We start from the raw sequence: 25529 nt of genomic DNA, 5'->3' as shown, positions 1-25529 counted from the left end.
CTATACTGTAGCACAAGAGTTGTTAACAGTCTTTCAACGTGCAACCAACACAAGCCAAAGTCCTCATATTTAATATAAGGTTATAGTCTAAGAGATGGTCAGAATGCTAACTTAAAGACACATAAACAGGCAGAATGTCCAACTTGTAAATAAAAGAAAAAGACAATCAGTGTAATTAATTAAAAATAGTAAAGGATTCAGTTCTGGCTCACCTAATGTGCTGTAATCATCTGAGATGACCAGTTTGTCCTCTTTGCACTGTCCAGTCTCTCCTGTGATGGCCATGTCAGTGATCTGCAGTTTAACCATGAGTCCTTTGGGCACAGAGATCTTCCAGGCGCTTCTTAAATGAGCAGGATATGGATTTGGGAAACCCTCGGACTGGATCACTCCTTTACGCCCATTGAGGATTACTGGACCACCTCCTGTAATAACATAGGAAGTCATGTTGAGAACAATATTTCATCGTATTCACACCTCATTATGAAGATTGTCTTTAGAATAAAAAGCTGGGTTTTCTGTGTCTCTCAGCTCCATTTAATAGAGTTCTTTTTTCGTTCTTTTTTTCTTATGAAATTCCTTAATTGGCCACTGGAGAGAATTGTTCTGTCTACCAATAGCTTTAATACAGTGATGAATAGATAATCCTCGAGGGGGATCTCCCCACGCCTTCGCACAGAGCTGCTTGCATTCATCCTTATTTTGTAGCTGTCACTTGATTAGACCTGCGTGTTTGTGCAGGGAAACATGCACAGGGAGGCATTTCAGTTACATAAGACAGAGAAACAACCCTCATAAACCATGTGAGCATATTGATAATGGTATCAACAATAGGTTATTGTGCATCAGCATTAACTGATTACAGTTTGTGGGTCTGATAAAAAAGTCTCTTAAGTCAGCTAAAAAAGGATGGTAATGGATGATTTTTCTGAGGCTATCAAATATAACACCCATTCCACGAAACCATTTCCATACCATGAAAATGTATTCTCTAAAGATTTATATAGCTATGAAATACATGTAATTTATGACATTTTTTGGTTTGCTTAAATTTTTTTAATTTCCAAACTTGCCAACTTGCCAGAAAACACCCTTGTCCCAGACAAGAATTCACAATTTCAAACAATTTAAAAATGTGTTAAAAGCCTTTCAGAATCTAAAACTAAGAATAGCCACTGATAACAAATGTCTAGAAATATACTATTATGCTCATCCTTGATTGAAAAAAATCTTTAATGAAAATGTTGCCCCTTTAAATTTGTGTCCTAGATTTCCATCAACTCAGTCAGATTTTTACAAAAACATGATTTAATCAGGCTTTAAAGGTTTTAGTTATATCTGAAGGACCCCTGTCTCACTTCCTGGTTTTAAAAAGGCGGAGCAAGCACTGGTAAGCTTTCCATTTTTTCTATTTTCTATTTCCAAAAGAAGAATCTACTTTCTTTTTTTCAGCTTTATTGCCGACACACGTAACAGATTTACTGTTTTACTGTGGACATTGCCACATACCAATTTGCCAGACATCGTCCAAAGCAAGTGCATACCACACACTTCATATAAGATGAAAATTCTGTGAAAGACTTTTTGACAGAAAGCCCTTTCTGACAGAAGACATTCTTAGACAACAATTCAACAATTGTGATTATACTCAAATGACAACATACTTATGAATATTATATTCCCTTTGTGCCATGTTCTGCCAATAAATCCCCATAAATCTTATACGCTGACTGGACCTTTAAGTGCACGAGAATGAAACTGAAACACAGAGGTAGATTTAGAGAGAATTTTTACCTGAAGATGTGGGCGGTGCCGTGGTTTGTATCGTGGGTCTGGGTGTGGTTGCGGGCTTGGGCGTTGTCACTGGAGGAAGGCCGGACTTGGTGTAAGTTGCAGTGAATCCTTTAGAAGTCAAACTGTTGTCTGATTTGAAGCGGACCACCATTGTGTTGCCGCTGGACTCCACTGGCTTTGGCATCGTCCCCCCGCAGAACTTACCTTTAATGGATTATAGTCAGTGTTAAAACGTGATGATGAGGCTTGTGCAATAACATTACCATCCTCAAATTTCAGTTGAGACAATTGACAATTAATCAGTGCTGCTTTAACAATGAAGCCTACGCAGACAGACTTACATTCATTAAGTTAAAAATAGACTCCAGAATCTCTGTCTATTGTACAACTTCTCAAACTTTTAATTGAGCTCATCTTTATTCATGGCACCACATAGTTGACATTGCTAATGTTGGACAAAGCCCACAGTCTATTCTGAAATTCTAACACATCCCTTTGCCCTCTGATCACACAGCCAGCTCCGACTTAATCTGTGCTAATGTGTGAAAATATTGTGGTATATTTTAAAATATGTTAATCTCATACATGAAAAGCACATATATTTATTTCAGAAGCAAATTCTTTTCCTTGTAGTCCTCACTGCATGCTGCAAACATGTTTTTAATGTCATGCTTACCGAGTGAAGAGGAGGTGGTCGCATCATACACCTGAACAAAGTCTCCGCAGACATCGGGGACCAGGTCAAAGGAAGTAATTGTCAGACGAACCCTCTGGCCTTCAGGCACCGTGATTCTCCACTGATGCAACATAGAAATAAAGCACCAACAGACACATGCATCAATTGTTTGTACCTGCATAGACAGATTTCCCCAAATCATTTCCCCTTTAAAGCACAGTTGATCTGCATGTGCAAATGGCTTAAACCTCATGATCCTGCAGAGCTGCATTTTGACACACCATTAACTCATAACTAATTTTATCACTGATTCTGCTCTTGTTTGGACAGGTGGTGAACTGTCAAGCTAAAGCACCGCCAGATGAAATCATGATGACAGCCAAATAACACCATATGACTCCATATCCAAACTCAGCGTGCAAACCCTGACATTAAAATTGACTCTGATTTAATTGGATGCTTTAATCATCAAAACCACAAATGCTGTCAATGTGACTGTGTTGAAATCCATAAGTAATAGATTTACTCTGAGTTGGTAATCTGAAATCTTTAGGTTTGTTTAGAACCATATCATATAATCAATACTGACACACTGCATATAACATGGTACACTAAAATATTCGTCAGTCAATAAAACAGAAAACTGTAACTAATCTGATTCTCTCTCTAAATTGATCGTGTTTTGAGATCAGGCAAAGATTTAAACAATGAGTGACAACTCCTGAATTGACCTCATCACTGTGCTTTATTGAAGGCTCAATTCAAATAGTACCAAAAAGGTGGCCCTTAAATTAATATAGTTAAGCTACAAATAAATTTTATACAGTTACATTAAAAACTAAACAGTACAACCTGTGAAAACTCTCTTGATTGATTTATCTTTTACTCTAACTAAGACTAACAGTAGACCACAGCTAAATAATGTCCCCACATGCTGCATATTTCTAAAGTTGCTGCTTATTTTCTATTAGCAATGTCTTCTATGTCTTTATATTTTAAGCATGAAGCAAGAGCCAGGAAGTGATTAACTTAGCTTGACATAAAATACCAGAATCAGACAACTTCAGATCAAACATGAGTGAAATGACCTGCCTCTTCTACCACAGTTTTAAACATCTGGCAGCACCTCTAGTATTCATGATCGCCCCACGCTGCTTGCCTGTTTGAAATTACCATATCTTTTGTGTTACATGTTTGTACAAGATCATAAACAACCGATAACTCATTTGAATTTACATGAATTATTATATTAGTGCTAATATTGCATTTTATTTGACTGTGACTGGCAGCGATAGTGGCTTCTCAGCTGGGAGGTCAGTAAATTACTGCGACTGCTGTTTGCCAAGGCAGATATCTAACACCCTCATCATCCAGTGTAATTGAAGAGTGAAAATCAAAACCCCCTCAAAATATGGTTTTGGCCAGGGGTAGAAGTAACTAATTACAAATACTCAAATTATTGTAATTAAATTCTAAAAGTCTGTATTTCTCCTCGTACTTAAGATGTTTTGTTGCAAGATGTAATCTACTTCGTTACTTTTAAAATCATGGTTGAGTACAATTTGAATTAATCCAAACTTTCATCTGCATTTTAGTAGCCGATAAGGTGCAGCAGCACGTTTGGAGTAAGGATGTTAATGCATAAGCATTAATCGATTTAATTTAACCAATGAAAAATTTATTCATGGATATTTAATCAATAGACATGACAGAAACTGCACCTCGTCTGACATTGTTTTGTCTGGCAGAGCTATCTGCAGCCATTAATAAATGTAGACTACAAAACATGTTTTGTATCTTAAAAATTATTAATAATCAATCGATTATTAGTGTTCTTCTACTATTGGTTCAGAAAAATGCATAAAATTTGCAACCCTAGTTTGGAGAGGTGACTCTGGCAACAACGGTTAAAAGTAACTAATACTCTGAGTAGTTTTTGCTCCGAATACTTTTAGACTTTTACTTAAGTATAAGTCTTCTGGCATTACCTTTACTTGTAATTGAGTAGCATTTTAGCAATGCATCAGTACTTGTACTTGAGTAAAGATTTTCAGTATTCTTTACAGCACTGGTTTTGTCCCAGTTCCAGTCTGCTGCAGACTTGCTCACTGCAGTATGATGAACTACAACTTAACATCCTTACAGGTCAGCAGTGCTTCCTCATATGCATTAAAAAAAAAAAGAAAAAAGAAACAAGTTTTTATTATACTGTGTATTCTTGTTTGTGTGTGTGTGTCAGTACTGTACCTGGAATAGAGCTCCATTTGGGTAGTTCTGCTCAGGGAAGCCGGGGGTCATCATATCCCCCTGGTCACCTTGGAGAAAGCCACCAGCTCCGGCTATTTCTGGCAGCAGGGATGGAGGGAGGGCACTTCAGCTCTACACATACCTCAAGGATACCCACAATACACCCACCTACCCCACCCCATTTTCATTCTCCTTCTCCTACCGATCTCTTCATCCACCACCCATTCCTACAACATTTACTTTCTAGGTCAATCACTGTAGGACAGACATCCAACATTATGCCAGAGTCGAGGCAATTTTCTTGCTGAAATGGATTTCCACTCATCTTCTTACCTGGTGCGAGCTCTGGAGCCACGGCTTTGTAATGAGCCTTGAATCCCTGGTCTGTTTTTCTGTCATTGGTGTCAAAGTACACCGTCAGGCGGTTTGTAAGGGACACCATCGGCCTAGGTTTGGTGTAGCCACAGTATTTACCTACAAATAACACACACATTATGTAGAAATAGTACGCTTCTGCACAGCTTATTCATCTGCAATTAATAGATGGGGTTAATTATCACAACAGAATAACACAAATCATGAAGCTGTTAATTTCAGAGACGGGGAATATGATTTGCCACTCCATGTGCCACACTACTGAGTAAAAAGGTGCGAGGTTGTTAGCTTGTTGGTATTAGATCCTCTCTAAGCAGCTGTTAACATTACTTGTTGAAAAGGTGAGCAGACTTAAATATTAAATCTCACATAAATAAGATGACCAAAGCAGCTTCCTGTCATTTGAGGTAAGGCCGTTTTTATGCTGAAAAACTTAGGCATGCATTTATTTCATGTAGATTTGAGATTGATTTTTAAGTTCTATCACTTGTTTAAGAGGCTTTTAATGCTTTGGGACTGAACTACATTGTCGATTCATTGTCTTTTGAAATCCTTTATGGCCTCTTAGATCCTCTGCTGCCATTTTTAAATTTTCTTTGGGCTTTTAGGCCTTCAAAGGACAGGGCAGCTGAAGATATGAACGGAAAGAGGGAGCGAGAGCCGGGGAAGAATGTGCTGCAGACAAACCCACAGCTGCTGCAGCGGACTGATAGCCTCAGTACACGGACCATGTGCTCTACCACTTGAACGTGGTCACCCTACTGAAAACTTATTTATCCAACACTGCCTTTAACCAAGTGATGCTCTAATATTTTACATATTTTACTATTTAATATCTCCCCTTGTTTGAATTCTGTTACAGTCTGTCCTATTGCTAAAACAAATCTGTGTGCTGCTAAATGAGATCAAAATCCAAATGATATGATATGCACCGTTTGTTTGTCTTGACTGTTTGTTGTGATTCACTACTTTTGTGTAAAGTGTCCTATGTGTACTGTAAGTTTAATCTGTGTCTAATTTTTGAGCTGAGCTGCCCAGGGATGTAAAATGAATTTCAGTGTATACTGACATTAAAGTGGTATCGTATCGTACCAAAATTTTATTATTATTATTAAAAGTCAAACCCCCACAAAGAGGTGCAAAATGACTATAATGCGTTGTAGAACAACCACAGAATGATGCTTAATGATGCACAAAATGTTTTGTGCCTCTTTCAGTCTGTGTGTCTTGCTCTCATGTAGGACGGGAGGGGGCCTTTTACATGTCTGTGTCCAAGGCCCTTTGTCTCATAATCCTTCCATGACTGCAGAAGGATTTTTTTTTTGGGAGTTGCAAAAACAGATATTTATTGAAATGAGAATATTTAAAGTCATTCGTTTGGCACTCATTTATATTACAACGAATAAATATTGTAACTATCAATAATGTAAAGTGTATTCTTGCCAAGAACCTTGGCTTTGAATGTATTATTACAACTGTGCCCCTGCGTGTGGATCTGTGTCCCAGTGTGGCCCGCTTGTGGGTTAATTTGCCTCTAAATAACTACGAGAGAGCAGAAATCAAAGATGTCTGTGAACCAAGCACACTGCTTTAAACTCTGCAGCCCAGGGTAAGTAGAGCAGTGTGCAGTGGACCAGCAGGACTGAGCGGATCAGTAGCTGAGTCTGCCCATGGATGGATGGACTTATTTGGGGATGACATCAAAGCTGCTACTGCAGGCTGAAAGAGTATCTATCTATCTATCTATCTATCTATCTATCTATCTATCTATCTATCTATCTATCTATCTATCTAAAAATAAAACCTATTTCTTTTCCCGCTCAGGTTGGAATTAATGCAAGATTTACCGATGATTCCCAGGGAGTCTCGCAGTGTGACAAAGTCTCCTGTGCAGAGCTGGGTGTCTTCCAAAGCAAACTCCTCAAACCACAGATGGATCACCTGCAACAGGAGCACGCAGAGGTGTTTCATCTTTCTGTTTCAATCTGAGAACCTAATGCTGTGGGAGAAACGTGCTGCTGACGGTGGATGAGGCAGAAGAGGCTCGGTGTGAGATATGAGTTCATGCCTGTGAACATATGTGAGAGTCTGTGCAGCCATGTGTGTCTCTGTGTGTCTGTTTATGAGGGTTTACAGTTGAAACAGCTGCGAAACAAAGGTGCAAACTACAACTATAAAGGGTTCTACGGCTTGTCCCAATAGGCAAACCTTTTTTTTTTTTTTTTGGTTCCTGGCAAAACCGTCTATAAAGGTTACACTTTCAGAGAGTTCTACCTAGATCCCAATATAAATGGTCATACCTAGATTCAGCTGTGAAAGGTTCTACAGAGAACCCTTATATAGTGTAATGGTTCCAATTACAACACCCCATGAGGGCAAAACATGCTCAGGGTTCTACTGACAACATTTTTATATTCCAGGCATTTCATCAAGAACCCACCCAACGGATTCTATAGAGAACCTTCTTATATCATAAGAGTTTTAACTAGAACTCACCCAGTGGTTCTTCTGAGAACCCTTTTATATCCCAAGGGTTTCATCTAGAACCCATGAGGAGGGGTTCTGCCAAAGCCCCTTTTATAACCAAGGGTTTTATCTAGAACCCATGAGAAGGTTCAACCACGAGACCTTTTAAATTCCAAGCATTTTATTTAGAACCCACATGGAGGAGTTCTCCCAAGAGTTCTCTTGTTTTATTGAGAATCCACCCAGTGGTTCTACTGAGAACCCTTTTATGGTATGGTACAAAGAACGCTTGACAAGGATTCCAATAATCCTTGAAGAACATTCTCTTTCCAAAAGGGTTCCTTGAATGAAAATTATTCTTAATGAGGTCCTTAGTCTTACAAAGAGCCCTTGCGAAAACCATTTCTCCAAAAAATGGGATTTTCAGAATCAAATAGTTCTGAGTAGAACCTCAACCCTTGAAGAAGAACCCTTTTGGAACCCTCATTTCTAAGAATTTAGCAGAGGAGAGACAGAGATGAAAAGCAGCCACTGCATCAGCAGGCGGAGAGGCAGGCCGCCGAACAGAGAGAGAAGAATTAAGGATTTTGTTTCGTCCTGTGGGTGTGTGGAGGGAGGAGAGCTGAGGAGAATGAAGAAGACAAGGCAGCCATCTGTCCAAACGCTGCCGCTGCATTCATCTCAGCTGTCCTCCACTACTTGGCCTCACATAAGACAGCTTCCACAACAGTAACTTGACAAACTGATTAGACACCAGACACGAACGGTATAAAAGAGCCAGTCTGAAACAGACACATGAGTGAATTGTTTTGATCAGCCTGTAAAAAAAAAAGAGATGAGATGAATGTGTTTATTATTTTGGGGCATTACAGTCACACAGTGAAGCTTCTTTTGTAGCTCTGAACTCAAACTATTGAATTATCTGCCTCAGAATCTGAACACAGTAACATCAGTCGTGTCTTTTGCAATAAAGTGACCTTTCAAAACTCACATTTTTAGCTTTTTAACTTTTATCTAGAATCTGATATTGATAGTTCAGTTTCTTGGTTATGCACACTACTAGTCAATCTTACAATTAATGAAAGATTTCCAATGTAGCCTTATACTCCCACGACACTGTCTGACTCACGGTGGCAATTTCAAAAGGATCAAAATCAGTGCAACAGAACCACTAATATTTCTTTTTCTGATTTCATGTATTCTTCTTGCGTGTCAGAACCTGGTGCCTATATCACCCACACTGCAGCTTGAGCGCTAGCAGTTCAGTTGGGGATTTGGGTGTCTTATGCTAATGTAGCCCTTAACCCAGGGACCGTGACTCACCTTGCTGGGGTCCACAGTGATGTGCCAGGAGCAGCTCTTGCCGTTGTCGTAGCTGCTGGGGTAGTTCCAGCTGGTGAAGGTGCCGGACTCTCCAGACAGCTCCTGAGGACCACCGCACCCTGAGGGCGTCCCTGAAATATACGACAAAGGTGGATGCTTGTTACTGTGTTGTGTTTCTTTAAATTCAAGCAATATAAACCCTTTTTCTTACAGTAAAAAAGAGCTTTTACCTTGCATGGACTAAATAATGGTGCTGCTCATGGAGAAAAGAAGCCTCTTACAGCACTCCTCTCCCAAAACAAGACTAAAGGGCTTTTCATACATGTTCTTAGAGTTGGCCTGGGACCTCTGGGAAACATTCACCATGGTCACATAGCAGCCATTTTCTGCTCAGAGTGGGAAGGTCAAACGCTGTTATCAAAAGGATCTCAGGTTGCAAGCTAAAAAAATCGTAGAGAATCTGACAAATGATCCTTTCATCGCTTCCCAATTGATCAGCGAGTGAAAAGACAATGGATAGTGGAAATCTGGAGGGACATCGGTCCATATTTCAAACTAAAATAACATGCTTGATAACCCATTAGACAACAGCCAATGCAAGCATTTAATGACCTCTCAGCTAATATTACAGTTTGATAGTGTGTTTTACTTCTAGTTTGAAATAAATGTCCAAGATGTGTGTTGATATTTCAGAATTAAGCAATGCCTGTTTTGTATAATGTAACACTATCAAACAATAATTATTAGCTGTAATTGTGTAATCTTGAAATATGGCCCATTGTCTCTATACATTGTCTTTTCAGATGCCAATCAGGAGGTGATGAAATGATAACACAGATTACATACAATTATACGATTTACAACTTGCAACACAGCAGTGGGACATCATCTTTTTGATAAGAGCTGTGCATGATTTTAGCGGAAAACGAGCGGTGTGTGTATACAATAAATGAAGGTCTCCACCAAATTTCACAGCAAACCATCCAGTAGTTGTTGATGTTTTTTTTCAAAGTGGATCAACTAACCTATACTGTCCACAGAACCATGACTTAAAAAAAACAGAATTGTCATTTTGTTTATTTCACCGCAGGAGAGGAGAAATATTTACCATGAAATTCAAATGACTAAAAACACCTTACAGTATCTGCAGTGAAAAATTAAAATCAATCGAGCTGCCTTGGTAACAGCATTGATTATACAGCATGTCATCATGCACGGTCGCAGCATGCTTTCCCCTGTGGCTGGAGCAGCTTCTGTTTGGGAGTCTGGAGCGCAGCTGTGTTTAACAATAAAAAACTGGAATGTATTTTGTCATTTAGGCAGAACATAACTGTCATCATAATCACATTGTTGTTCTGTTATGTAAAACAGCCGTGTCGTTTTGGGGGGCAATGATCCTCTTAATGCATTTTATAAAGACAGGCTGCTTTTTTTCATCGGTTGCGATGATGAAGATCCGACACTGAAATAGTGCATGAATAAATAATTCAGAGCATGTGACAACAGTCTGCAAGTCCTCACTCGTCACTGCGTGTCATATCTGATAGCACACTTGTCATGCAGACAGGTGTGTAATGCTCAGAGCAAATAGGTTCAGCCGATATTCATTTTATTTTATTCTGCTCATGTAAACCCAAACAATTTCAATTTCACCCACTTCGATTTCCAAAGAAAAGAAGGCAGCATGAACATGTCTGCTCTCATACTGAAGAGGTCTTTTTTTTACTTGCATAGGACCAGAATAAATAATGTGTTCCTTAAATGAAAAATGAAATTGGAATGAGATGAAGGAGAAGTGGAGGAGGAAGAACTACATATGTGGTGATGACACATACATTATTACTTTGAAATTATGGTGACAGTTAGCTGTACGAATCGTAGTATTACAGTTCTGTCTCTTTTTGTGTCCCCTCTGCTCTGCTGTGCAGAGAATAGGGGAGAATAGGAAAGAGAATGGGAGGATTGGAAAATAGATTTTACTGAGAAGCTGTCAATAATGTGGTTATTTAGGATATTTGCATTTTTCCCCCCGCAACAGGTAGAAACAATCGTAACACATATCTTTTACATTGCAGCAAATTATCTCTTCTCTTACAAGTTTTATTTCACAATCCTTTTCTGATATTTGCTTCAGAAAAGTTTGTGGTAATTTTCAAATTAAAGGACATCTTACAACAAGAATCTACAGCCACACTGGTGGTACTCTGAGCTAAATGTTAATGTCAGCATGCTAACATCCTGATGTTAGGCAGGTGTTTACACCATGTTACAGGTGTAGTTCAGTATTCATAATGCTAACACTCGCTAATTAGCAATAAACACAAAGAAGCTGAGATTGATGGGAATGCCATCAGTTGCAGGAATTTGCTTATAAATCCAAGTATTGCACAATTTGAAGTTTTGGTCATATCAGGTCGGGAACCCTGGATCCACTAAAGGTATTACTGGAGTGGATTAAAACAAGGTACAACTGACTTTCAGAATTGTTTGCATTTTCATATGTTTTTGTCAGGCTGATATTACACTTTCAAGATCATTATCTTTTTTGTTGTTGTTGATGATGATTACAAGCAGAATACTAGAAACGCCTAAATTCTTTTAAGTTTTCTGAAATGTTACCATTATAATGTTATCATATAGTTGTATTTTGACTGTTACTGTTATCTTACAGTAGAGGACCAGAGCGTCAGATTTAGTGGCATCCAGGCCAGAGGTTGGTGATTGCAACCAACTTGCCTTACCCTCCCCTTCTAATCATTGGGGAGAAACTATGTTGGTTCCAAAACCTGTGAAAAACATCCAAGGCCCGCGTAAATTTACCCGTGTTTTTAAATGCCTCATTCCAAGGTAACAAAAACACAATAATTCTTGATGAATATTATCAATATTAATTCAATTTCTGCCATATTCTGACAATAAATCCCCATTAATATTACACACAGGACCTTTAGAGATTATTGTGCTGCTGAGTTCAGTTTTAGTTCAGTTGTCTTTTCTGACAAGGACTACATGCAGCTGAGTACAGTAAGTTAGTGATATATCAAAACAGCATCAGCACAATATTGCAGCTTGTTTGTAAGTATTGTATCTCAGATATATTTTGGTACACGGAAAATACAAAACATTTTCTAAGTATACACTCACCTTCTTCCTGAGTAGAGTCAGAGTCAGATTTGTCAGTGACATAGACGACCACAAGCCCGATGCAGACGCCGGTCATGGCCACAAAGAGACATATCAGACACTTTTCCAGGGTGCTCATCCCCCTGGACCGACGATGACCCTTCTCCAAATCCGTCTTCATCCTCACAGCGGCGAAGATGCTCCAAACTGTGCCTCATCCAGCAGTTCACCACTTTATTATCAACAGGAGGAGGAGGACCAGGGTCTGAACTGAACTTTGACAGCACAGATAAACCTTGAGCTCTTTCAACATGTCAGCCTGAGAGGTGTGGATGAGGCCGAGCCATAAATCATAACAGTATCATAATGGCAAGCTAATGAACACTGACTGTGTCCCAATCAAAAGGTCAGCAGGATATCTTTGAAGGGATTGCAATAGAAGGTAAAAGACAAACCTCTCACCTGTTGCACAGAAAAGCTGGTTTTAGATGCTCAGAGTTCAGTACATTATTCATGAATCCTCTGAAAGATCCTATTATTAGCATGATTATTCACTCTTTGACTTAACCTCAGTATTTACAGGATGCTAAAGAAACAAGGGAATTGCTGTGATAAAAAAGTGAACTGTAAAATTATGCAACAATACAGTATTTTATAGTCTTTTAAGTTATTATTTTTATTAATGACATTCAAATTTGTTTGCAAATCAAGTGCCGTGTCTTTTACTCACAGTGCTCACTACAGGCGAGCAAAAGCTATAAGCAGCAAATTCATTATCTTAAAAACTGATGACTGAATGTTTTATTTATAGCTCTTTCATAAACAGCTCTCAGTGTGAAATTTATTGATAGTCAAGAGATTTAAATCAGCAGAAAGCCTTGACCATAGACTGTGACTCAGGGCCATTACTAATGAGGACAGTCTGTCTTCAGTGTCCTCACTGTTGTTCACTTTTTTAGTTTTAAGCAACCTGGGGGTTTACATTTTTCAACTAACCACTTACAGATGGTGGGTATTTCATGGACTAAATGCAGAGGTAAATCAATCAATTTCTCTCATTACATCTTTTTTTGTCTTCTTATGTCTTTCCTGATCTTGTTACATCTTTTATCTTTTTTTTGTTTTGTTTTGTTACGTATTTTTTGTCTCGATGCATTTTGACATCTTTTTCATCTTTTTTTGTGTGTTGTTTACATCTTGTTTGTCTTGTCACATCTGTTATGACGCTTTTGTTTTGCTGCAACTTTTTTTTGTCTTTGTCTTTACCTGGCTCCCCAGGAAAACTGGTCCAGAACCGCCATGACCTTCAGGCCTTTCCCTGAGAACTTGAACCTTGAAAGCACCTTGGTGCAGTTCAAAGTGCCTCACAGATGACTGACAAGCTGATAATGAGGCAGTAAAAATATACACAATAAAACAATGTGAGACTAATTTACATGTGACACAAAGATCATAAAAATTATAATAAAACCAAAAAAATACATTTGAAAAAATAAAATAGATAAAATACAATTACAAATTACATAGATAAGAGGGATTAAACATATTTTTAACCATAAATATAGTAAAAAATTAATTACTGAATTTAATAAATAACAGCTATAAAACATTCAAATGTATGTCCAGTTGATGTTCAACACACTCAGCTGCTCTCAGATCCTCTGACAGGATCTTTGGAACAACTGAAAGAATTCAAAGATCTTTCAGTGCTTTAAACTTGCAATAACTGATTCTTATTGGGCCACTTGTTAGCAGACGATACACAGCATTGACGCATCATAATTATTAAGTGGATATGGCGACCTTGTTAGCAAACAGTTGCTTATTTACACATCCAACTGTTATGGAGCAACATTATCATTCATTTAGAGTCCAATTTCTGTTCATCTGATGAACCTAAGCCCAGTATTCACTTTCTAGACTTTTCCCTAAAATTGGGTGATGCGTTGTCCGACTTGGGCTCTAATGGACCAATCAGCTGGCCTGCCTGCTAGCACTGCTAAAAATAATTCAAGTAAATTTTTTTAAAAAACACATTTTTGTCTGCTTTTTGGTCAAATATTGAAGGGCACATTGAGGGGGACTCGTGGACTATAATAACCTAGAAAAGTTGGGTAGCATGGGTTAAAAGGAGATAACAGCATTTAAACATCTTTGTGTCTGAAGACTCAGTCCTTGCTTTGCACATTCAAAAATGGATATCATCCTAAATCATAACTGTGATGTCTATTCAAAGAGTTTCTTTCACAGACCTAAGGAGAGTTTTTTCTGTGTCTATTCAGGTAAAAGAAGGTGGATTAACTTCCTTTGCAGTGTTTCAGACAATGCAGAGCGTCACCGGCTGCGTTTTAACAAAAGCACCGAGGTCAGAGGTAATGAGTTTCACAGGGAGGATCTGAATCTCCATACAAAGACGCTCGATTAGGTTTTATCAGGTCCATCTCCTGGATTCACTTTGGATATTTTATAATCTGAAGCAGCAATCTGTCTGTCTGTCTGTCTTCTATAACACTTCATATTCCTCTCAGGATAAGAACTTTCCTTCCATTTTCTCTGTGTGACAAAAGGCAGTAATGTAACAAAAGCTGCTTATCTCTCCTCGGGGAAGAAATCATTCCTCAGGCAGTGTGATGCTTCAAACCGCTGTTGAAGACGCTGTCAATAGCTGCAGTGCATTGACGTCTGTGTGTATGTATTCCTCTGATTTAACTATGATTTTTTTAACAGTTAACTGTGCATTTTGGGGGTACCAGATCTAAAGTGTGAACCACATTTACTCAGTTTAATTAATGCTTCATTATGCACTAATTAATGGTTAATCATTTAGGGTTAACAATGACTTATTGGGCAAGTTAGTTGAACTCAAATGGGTTCATAATACTCTTATGAACTATTACAAGCAGGCTTTTATTAACATTCTTTTGCAGCCTACAAAATGTTATCAAGTTTCTCATATACATCTTATATTCTAATTGTTCAACATGTTTATTATACTATTATTAACACCTATATAATCTTATTAACATAATGTTAATAAGCATCTTACAATGGCTTAATTACCTATTACATTTTTTGTAGCCACCCTAATATAAAATGTTACACTTAAGGTATTCAAGCACTGTTCACACTTCAGATCTGATACTCCTAAAATGCATAGTTAATTGTTAATTAGTGCACAATCAAATATTAATAAACTTTAATAAACACTGTTCACACTTTGCATCTGATATCCCCAAAATGCAACTGTTCATATGTGCCTAATTAACTGCTAGTAAATGCATGATTAAAAAAAAGCATGCAAAGTCTAACGAATCTTAATAAACCAACAACAAAAGCTTAGTGAAGGTTTAACAATGATAAGGTGGGTAAGTTAGTTAAATTCAATAAATGTGTGTGTAATGCTATTATAAATGATTATAAGAATCTCATAATAAACATTTTTGTTATGCTATTATTAACACATATAATCTTGACATATATTAATGTTTATAAGCATCTTATAATGGCCTTACTAACACTTATTGCAGGCACCTTAATACAAATTGCATGCAGTTAGCTACTTTAGCAACAAGTAAGCTAGAACCATTTATCCATCAGGAAAGTTCTGTGATTAAATAACTGAGAGTTGTAGCTGAGCCTTTGGAGGACCTTAGAGAGGAAAACAGAAAATATTTCCTCCATAAAATATGATTAACAGTTTCAAATTGTTCTCCAGGAAAAGACAAACTATCAAAAATCATTAATAATATACACAAATATCTATAAAGCAACTTTTTTGTCATTGTTGGGTGAGATACTGTAGGTAAAAAATATATAGGCTATGTGATAAAAACACTTAAACATTGATTTTGACTTCATGGCATCTTTAAAGGGTTTGTTTGTATTCATTTAAGTCACGCAAAAACACATCTTTAACACTTCATTTTCCTCTCACGATAAGAAGTTTCCTTCAATTTTCTCTGTGTGACAAAAGGCAGTGATGTAACAAAAGCTCCTTATCTCTCCACAGGGACGCCGAAGACGACGGAAGAAATCATTCCTGAGGCAGAGTGATGGTTCAAAGCACCGTTGAAGACATTTTCAATAGCTGCTGTGCATTGATATGTTTTTATGTATTCTCCTGTCTCTCCCCTTCTCTTCCCCACTGTGTTTCACCCTTTTCAGTTTGTTTTGGATCTTCTCGCTGCACCAGGGGACCTATGATTTATGGGCACATCTGTCAGCCATAATAAAACAGCCTCTAATGAAGCCAGGGAAGGTGACCTTTGTGCATATATGTGTATACCCTATGTGTGGGTGTGTGGGTGTGTGCTTTTTTTCTAAACGTGCATCTTTGCACATGTATGCTCTGTTACACAGGTTACGAGGGCATGTGCTTGTGAGCTGAATGGTAAGAAATCAATGATGAGCTCTAAGGTGCTGGATACAAAGGACATACAGACAGACAGAAGGACAGTGCATGGCCACAAATTTGAGGAAACAAAAGGGCTACGCAGCAGAAAACTGGAATTGTTTGATAGAGGCACACACTCTCACAGCCCAACGTTGCACCACAAACAAATGTAGGCCACATATTCCACTGGGAGCAGAGCAGCCATCAGGAGGACAAGCCTCACTTCCAGCTATCTGGATAAGACAATACGAGGATGAATAAGAGAGAGGAGCAGCTACACTGGACCGTTTTATGGGAAACATTCTGCAGAGTGGAGGCCAGCCGAAGCTTTAATCACCTCACTGTTATACTGGCTTAGGATGCTTCATTATGATATCAGCCTCAAAGAGAGAAAAGGACGTCTGGGACTCAGAGAAAAGGAGGGTTGGAGGAGAGAAAATGGGGAGTTGGAGTTGGAGTTGAAGGGGAGGGCACACAGAGGATGAAAAATGACTGTGAAAAACAGCACAGAAATGGTCGAAAATGGGAGAATTCAAAGCTTCTTCCACCAGTCACACTCTGAGATATACGGGTCCCAAAAGGGTTTATCCAGAGGGACTGAGGTTCTACCCAGAATTTGCCTCTGAAGAACCCTATTTGTGAAGAAAGGCTGCATCAAAGGTTCTTTGCAGGACTAATGATTCTATTAAGAACCATATTTGTCCAAATAAGGAGGAAAGAATTCTTCAAAGGATTGTTGAAATCCTTGATCTCTTTTATTAAGGGTTCTTTGTACAACAAAGTACAAAATCCTTGGAATATAAAAGGGTTCTCAGTAGAACCCCCCAGGATGGGTTCTAGATAAAACCACTGGAACATAATAAAGTTCTCCATAGAACCCCCTAGATGGGTTCTAAATGAAACTCTTGGAATATAAAAAGTTCTTGGTAGAACCCGCTGGATGGGTTCCAGAGAAAACCCTTGGAATATAAAACGGTTCTCAATAGAACCACCTACATGGGCTCTAGATAAAACCATTGTAATGTAAATAAGTTCTTTGTAAATGAAACCCTTGCAATATAAAAAGTTCTTGGTAGAACCCTGTGAATGGGTTCTAGAAAAAACCCTTGGAATATACATGGGCTCTCGATAGAACCGCCCCGGGTGTGTTCTAAATAAAACCCTTGGAATATGAAAAAATCTCAGTAGAACCCCCTGGGTGGGCTCTAGATGAAACCCTTGGAATATAAAATGATTCTCAGAAGAACCATTACAGGGGGTTTTTGGTTTCACAGATGGTTCTAGGTATAACCCTTTCAGTTGGGTAGAACCCTCAGAAAAGGTTCCAAGCGGTACCTTTGTAAAGGGTTCTACCAGGAAACCAAAAAGGGCTCTCCTATGGGGTCAAGCCAAATAACCCTTTAGGGTTCTAGCAAGCACCTTTATTTCTAAGAGTGCAGCGGTTAAATCTCCACAGTCTGCGTTATGCAGAATTATATGGCGACACTATGATCAACAGCCACCCCTAATTACCCACTCCACAATCTCAAAATATGATCTGTAAATAGTAATTAACACTCATTCCCGTGATAAAAGTGTATCTAATATGGCACAAATGATGTGTGAGTGGATAGATGTTATTCCTGATGGTGGTCTGGATAATTGTAATGGCTTCTGTCCAAGTGCTGTAGCATCTGCAGGGCTCCTATAAGGGTTTCTATATGAGCTGAAGAAGCTAATGGTGTGTTTGTGAAGCTAACTGGGTCACTGTGAGCAGATCTCAAATCCGAATACCAGGACAGCAACTTATCTGTGGGACTTCAATTATAGCTCAAAAATGTTGCTGCTGCCCTGAATTCCCCCCAGAATCCGAGGATGCTATTACTGAGTTACACATGGTGAGTGTTTACACTTTGAAATGTTACAGAAAAAAAAAAAAAACACACATCTGCAGTGACGTGAGTCACAGCAGGATTGTGTCTAATCGTTTCTACTCAAAACCCCCTAATTTGGTATTTCCGTGTGCCCTCAAACATTAAGATTTTTAGATTATTATATATTATGCAGCTGTGGATAAACATAGTCTCTCCTAAAATTGATTTAGGGACCAATGAAGGTCAAATTCTTAAAGTGGCAGTTTGGATTTTTTTTAAGCGGGGTCGAATGAGGCACCTATCCACAGTCGGTGTATTAATACAGTAGATGTCAGTCAGCATGACCCCTGTTTGGAGAAGCAGCAAGAGCACTGTGTAAGAAGCTAAGCAAAGTACTGCTGTAAGTGTATTTTAGCCACCTCAAAAAGGGCCCACTTAAAAAAATCAATATCAGTATAAGTGTGCACTATATTTAGAATATTTTCACTTGGCTTTTCTACTGTGAAACCCCTGTTTAATAAGCCAAATATCACTCTCCAAAGCAACCAGACTCCACTGGCAAAAACAGGAATTTTACCTTGGCTTTACCATTGCCTCTAGTTTTTTGGTGTTTTGTTTGACTTTGGCAACTTAAAGTTCCAATGAAACGGCTGGAAGAGAAGAGTGCATATTGCTCTTGTGTGTCCTGTAAAAACAAGCATGTAGAGAGGCATCTGAAATTTGCTGCTATCCCTTTAACCTGATGCGCAGATTAATTTCATGATAGCACATTTTCATTGAGGTCATCAATCTTGTAGCATCAAATTAAACAGCATGAATGCATGAGTTCTCGTACATATTTCACAGCACGTTAAAAATACCTGTTTTTAAAATCTGCTTCTTGCACCACAGTCCCCCTGCAGCCTGCCTGCTCGCCCAGAGTACCAGCAGCACCATTAGCTTCAGCATCTCAGCGTGAGTCAGGGGAGGCCCTCGGGCTGTAACAGGGGGCTCCTGCTTCCTCTCATGGACTATCAGTCTTTAATTTTAGCTTCTGACACAGCCGGGGAGATTCCTTGTTAAGTGGTAACTCTTGAGAGATTATTATTTCGCTCTCACACTGGGTATTAGTGCTGAACTGTCACTGTCATGTTTCAAAGATACACATTTAATCACCGCTGTTTTTAACAGCACATCGTTACAGGTTATAAGTTATGTTCTTTAATGCAAAAAAAAAAAGAAGAAGAAGAATTACAAAATGGAAAGATGGTTCTACAGTTCAAACTTAATTACTTGGCAGATGTATTATGCAGTTGCTCATTATGGCAGCGCTATATATTTGCAAATTAGAGAAACTAAATATAAAGCATTAATGGTGAGGTGGAGCAGCAGGGGAGCTCTGCATAATCGCTTCTTTTATTGAGAGTAAAACAAAATAGAAAAAGACTAAATTAGCAAGCACTCAGTTTGTATGCAAAGTATCCTCAATAACTGTGATGTGATGATTTATTTTTATTTTTAAAGATGCTTTTATTTGTTTTAGCTCTCAAAGATTCCTCTTTCTTTCATCCACAAATCCCATGAAAGCTCCAAAAACAACAATGACTTGATCCTAATAAGGAAAGCCAAACCTGATAGACCTCATTCCCTTGTGTCACAAACACAAAAACACACGAATAAAGAATAATGTTGCACTAGGTGACATTTTCCTTCATTATTATGAACATGGGCCATGTGGTTTATTTGGAGTAAATCCGTATGTATGCAATCCTGCTGCCATAAATACTCACTGGTGCACCACATGTGTATTAATCCACAGCTAAAAATAGTCCCTAACAAATGTTCTCTTCACTCCTGTTAGAGTAACGTTTGCTGAAAACTATGGTTGTAGAAAATTGTCGAGCCTTTATTGCAAATGAAACTTTATATTTGTGACCAATTTTTTAAGATTTATGTCCTCAGTGGAAGCTAATGACCTTGAGACTGAGGCAGAATGGTAGGAAGAAAGATGAATAGTTCACATTTTACCACTGCCTGCTCTCAGTCACAAAGCTTCAAATACAGCAGCTCGGTCATCACCCCTATGATGCTGAAGAAACCCCTCCGGCATCATATCTGGATGTGCCACCTTAAGTTGGGGTGAAATTCGGGAGTAACATCTGACTCTACATCTAATAATTTGTTAGATTCGGAAGATGCTATGAAAAACAGCTTCCTGGCTGTTTACAAGATGCATGAACCAGTATGCACAGGTGACAGGTGTGTTACAGTCATTTTAAACATCTTTTCAGCAGATAAGATTGTCATTAAGCTGCAGGAGCCTTTAGATTTTTTTTTCATCAAAACTTCTTCCTGTGGCAGATGCATTCTCCGTCATCTGGTTTAACAGACCAAATGACATCAACAATCTCTAATTTATGCCAGCCTAATCAGTGCAATAGATGAGTGAAAACAGCAATAATACTGTTACATATTTTACAAAAACAAAAAGGACATTTTAAATATCTAAAGCCAAGAAGTAAAACCTATATAAGTGATTTGATAATAATATTGTCATGGATTTATATGTTGTTCATATTATATATTAGTATTACAGTTAATTTTCAGGACAAAAAGGACAGGATTCGAGATTGGGGACATCTGCTTGTAATTCAAGATTGTCCTGAATTTATTAGGATTAGGATTTTATCTGATCACCTTACATCACGTAGTGATGTGCCATCAAAGTCAGGAGACGTAGTATAAAGAATGAGGAAGTCCATGTTTAGAGGAAGAAGGATGGATGGATGGATGGATGGATGGATGGATCAAACAATCACAGGACTTTCAACCAGGAGACTGGGGTTTGTCATATATGTTATGTTATATATGTGAACTTATGTAAGTAACCCAAACCATTCCCTTTTCTTAAACCTAACCAAGTAGTTTTAAGCCTTCATAAATATTACATATTTGTTATTGCTAACTTGACCGCAGCGCCCTGCAACTACAACTTGTTGGAAGTGAGAATGTGTTGGATGAATAGTTTGATGTTATAATATATGACACTTTATTTTGCTGCTTTTACAGACTGTTGAACCAAACTCAATTCAAAAAGCAGGTGTTTTATAGTAGAATAATGTATTTTCAAAGTAAAAACTTTAGTTGCATCATCACTAAGACATTTACGACAGAAAGTCATTTACTCGGTATTATCATTAACTAACCTGTGATGAAGACGCACAGACACAAATACTGACCGGCCGCTTTTACAGTGCTTGTTTTCACTCAATGCCAACATTATTCTATATATTTTTTGTCAGTTGACAGTAGGAACGGGGAGAAAGTTGGGGCGCACATGCAGCGAAGGTGCCAGGCCAGATTCCACCTCAGTTCATCTCTGTGACTTACAGTATGTGTCTTAGACCACTGAGTCAACAGTATGCTGCACTGCTGGATGGCTCTTCCCGTATAAGAATATAGAGTGGAAGGCATGTGTTAATTAAAATATCCATGGAGGGCATGGAGCACTCAGCCAGTGAGGTGAATACTGAGTGCTGTCCTCTGGTAACTATAGCGGTGGGTGGTATTTGTCCATGTGCCTTTTGAAATCCCTCTCCAAGTTCCTTGTCATTACAATAAATCTCCCCCTGTGCTAACCACCGCCTGTGGCCGAATCTAATCTGCACTTCCAATTGGGAACCAGGCATAACGACACACAGTGGGTAGGGGGTTATTAAAAATTGAAACACAGCTAATTAAAGCTAAGGGTGAAAGAATCAGAATTAAGGCTGGTGACCAGGCAGACAGACATGGACAGAGTCTCTGTCTGTGTGTCTGTGTGTAAAAGAGAAGTTGACCCAGACTGGAAGAGAAGGAGGACGAGAGAGACGCATTAATCTACCTGAGGCTGAATCTGGTATTTAATATGACTCTACGGATTAGTGATGACAGTTTGACACCCATCCATCAGGACTGCAGTATAAGAGCTGTCTTAAAGGGGATAGTTTTTTTGAAGGAAGTGGGGTCGTATGAGGTACTTATCCACAGCCAGTAGGGATGGAATGATCTAGCAAATATCGCAATGAAAAAAGGTCTTTTAAATTCTTGTCTTGTGATATTACATGTTTAAATGTTTTATTTTTTTATTCTTTTCCATAAAAGGCTTGCTACTGTTACTGCTGCAACATTTTTGTTTTGCAATTGTACATGCATAATTTGAACACTCACTGCCAAAGATAATTCATGTCAGTGCTCAGGTCATGGCTGGCTATTTTTATTTTATTAAAGAAAGAAAGCAGAAGCACTTTAATTTGAAAGTAAAAACAAATTTAATACAAACTAAAATGCTGTACAAATCAGATTTATTATTTAATAAAGGACATTTTTAGTTGTTATTTTCTTTGTTTTTTCCTATCATGATAAATATTGTATTGAGGACTTTTTATCATTACATATTGTATCATGAGTTTTTGGTATTGTATTGCTAAAAGTCAGTGTATAGATGGTGGTCAGCATGCCACGAGTTTGTACAAGCAGCCGGAGTAAATATCAAGATGATGGATGTGCTGCTGTGGACAGTTTTACTTTGCTGCTAGACAGGTTTTTCCAATGGAAAAATGCTGTTATATAAGCCAAATATTGCTCTCTCCAAAGCAACTGGACTCCACAGGCAAAAACAGTAATTTTACTTAGTAGAAGAGTTGCCTGTCAATTGCTGCCTCAATCAGTTGTGGGTTATTTTAGTGTGTGACTTCAGTGTTTTAAAAGGTTTGTTCAGATTCAACAAAATCAAACAATAACACAAACAAACTGAGTGATCGAGGCAGAGGTAGATCACCAACTCTGTGTTTTGCGTGGTAAAATTATTGTTTTGTTAAGGGAGTCTGGTGGCTTTGGACAAAGTGAAGTTATTCTAAAAATATAACATACACTTAAATTATATCGATTTTTTTAGATGGCTAAAATATGTTCTGCTTTTGCAACAGGAAATATCACTCCAGACTCCATCGACAAAATGAGTAATTTTACTTTGCAAAATTCAGGGGTTACTGGTCTACCACTGCTTCAGTCGGTTAACTTATTTGTGTGACTTCTGTGTTTTAAAAGGTTAGTTTGTATTCACCAAATTCACACAATAACATAAATAAACTAACCAACTGAGGCAGCAGTAGACCAGCAACTCCTGTGTTCTCTGAGATAAAATTAATTTTTGTCAATGAAGTCGGGTGGATTTGGAGAGAGCGATCTTTGGCTCATATAACAATGGATTCTCTTCAGAAAAGGCTGTCTGGTGGCGAGGAAAAGTGGTGGAAACATCCTAAACATAGCGTACAGTTAAACTGATATTGATTGTTTTTAGATGGACCTTTTTTTAGGTGGCTAAAGATTGTTTCGCTGCTGAACCTGTGCACAGCAGCACATTGCTTAGCTTCCTACACAACTACTCTGCTTTCTCCAAACTGGGGGCTTCAAAAAAATCTGAACTATCCCTTTAAAATGACTCAACAGATTAGTGATGACAGTTTGACAGCCATCCATCATCGCTGTTGTATAAGAGCTGACTTGAATAAGAGAGTATGTATGTAAAGAGGCCACAGGGTGTCACGTTGCTGTTTCCAGGAACATTCACAGACTCTTGTTCTGACACAAATCTGAGCAGGTAGGACGCGACAGATATAAGTACAACTGTGTCCTCTGATCCCAGTGGATCAGAGAAAAGGCATTAGGATTAGGCGCTTCAGTCTGAGATGTTCTTTACAGGTTGTGACATTTCATAGCACTGAGATTACTGAGTATGGAGGACTTTTTCTCCTCTGCTATCACATCCTGATATTAACAGGAAGTGACATGCTTGTTAAGACAATAACAGCGGTCGCCTGAAATCAGTGTTACACCCGTCAGGACAGTGAATTCACACTGAGAGGACGTGTTTGCCATCAAAGAATGGTTTCCTGGAAATATTCCTCTGTGTATGAGATGTTTTTAGTTAAATCAAAGCCTTATGAAAGAAAATCTTATTGCATTAAAATGTTTATTATCATCATGTTATCACACTGAGTGTTGGAGGCTGGAAATCACGTTAGGATCGTATGAGGTAGAACTTAGAAGAGCTTGACATTTTACCTGGAAACTTTAATTAATTTATACAGCATCAGCAGATGATTTCAGACTGAAATTATATTGTATTACCAACATTGGACAATGAGTATAGGGTTTAGAGCTGCAACAATGAGTCCATCAATTAATTAGTCAGTTGAAAAAGAATCAGTTTACAGCTATTTTGATAACTGATTAATGGTTTCAATCATTTGCTGGTTCCAGCTTCTTAAATACAAAGATTTGGTTCTATCATTTGTGACAATAAATGAGAAGTCCTAGTTTTACTGGGGCTCAGTTGTTTGTCAGAGGGTCACATTTAACACATCCAAGTTCTAGCACACAAAAAACAACAAAAAAATACAAATATTTTTTATTTGGGCAAATGAACTCAATTAAAAGTAGCCAAATTAGCTATTAGCAGTTGCTGTTGTCAGTGTATCCATGGATGTTCAAACAGCTATCATTGAATTGCTTTGACACTGAAGAAAACTTAAAAACATGATGATTATTAGGCAAGTTCGGGAGCATATTTTTTCTCTGTTGTTAAAGTAGATTTATGCACACTGCATCACTCTGTGGGAAGTGGTTAAAAAAGAAGGTTTAACTAAGATCACTAAGATTATATGCTGTGTCTCAATTTGCGTACTTCTGTACCTGCGCTTACTGTTTTAAGTGCATTCACATTGACTTTTACAGTAAAACAAAGTGCACTGTGAGTACCCGCACACTGTACTCAAAACAGCTGAAAAGTTGAGTATCGAACGCTGGACACTTCTTGTCCTCAACGCTCGCCATCTTGCCTAAGTAGTGGAAGTACCACTGTTGGATTGAAGCCACCAATATGTTTATTTGGTTAAGTTTTTAAAGGATTTGGTACAACGAGTCAAATATAAATCAACATATTGGTACGTTTTCAGCTGGTAGGAGGAGGGAGATCCGGCCCATCGTCAATAGAGATTATGGCATATTTTTTAACTATTATATTTAGCAGAAAATACTATAATAATAATTGTTTTTTGTTTTAGTAACATGGTGTCAGTGCATCATGAAAGTGATCATTTTAATATTATTGTAGACTCATGGACGGGGACCCACGGGGGGTGATTAATTGCCTCTATCCTCAAATCAATATTGATTTGGAATTCATTCAGAGTTGTCTTGACTTTTCTAAACCCTGCTTTAAAACTAAAAGCCCCTCTGGACCTACATTGTGGGCCAC

At 38.2% G+C, this 25529-nt stretch overlaps 1 protein-coding gene across 1 annotated transcript in view; it reads right to left on the bottom strand.

Moving 5' to 3' along the window:
- LOC146329816 (ovochymase-2) overlaps positions 1-12212 on the bottom strand; it is a 32330-nt gene extending 20118 nt beyond the window's left edge. The window contains exons 1-8 of the mRNA XM_084715179.1: positions 12026-12212; positions 8882-9012; positions 6940-7033; positions 5051-5191; positions 4718-4815; positions 2471-2591; positions 1795-1998; positions 213-425 (exon numbers count right to left, since the gene is read on the bottom strand). Of these exons, the coding sequence (XP_084571305.1) occupies positions 213-425; positions 1795-1998; positions 2471-2591; positions 4718-4815; positions 5051-5191; positions 6940-7033; positions 8882-9012; positions 12026-12185 (1162 nt within the window). The 5' untranslated portion in view covers positions 12186-12212. The remainder of the gene's footprint in view (positions 1-212; positions 426-1794; positions 1999-2470; positions 2592-4717; positions 4816-5050; positions 5192-6939; positions 7034-8881; positions 9013-12025) is intronic.
- Between the last annotated feature and the right edge of the window lie 13317 nt (positions 12213-25529).

This window comes from Lutjanus erythropterus, chromosome 3 (assembly GCF_056507025.1).
Source record: "Lutjanus erythropterus isolate fLutEry1 chromosome 3, fLutEry1.hap2, whole genome shotgun sequence".
Taxonomy (NCBI): Eukaryota; Metazoa; Chordata; class Actinopteri; order Lutjaniformes; family Lutjanidae; genus Lutjanus; species Lutjanus erythropterus.
Note: the sequence above shows the minus strand (reverse complement) of the source record. Positions and strands in the feature narration are given on the sequence as shown.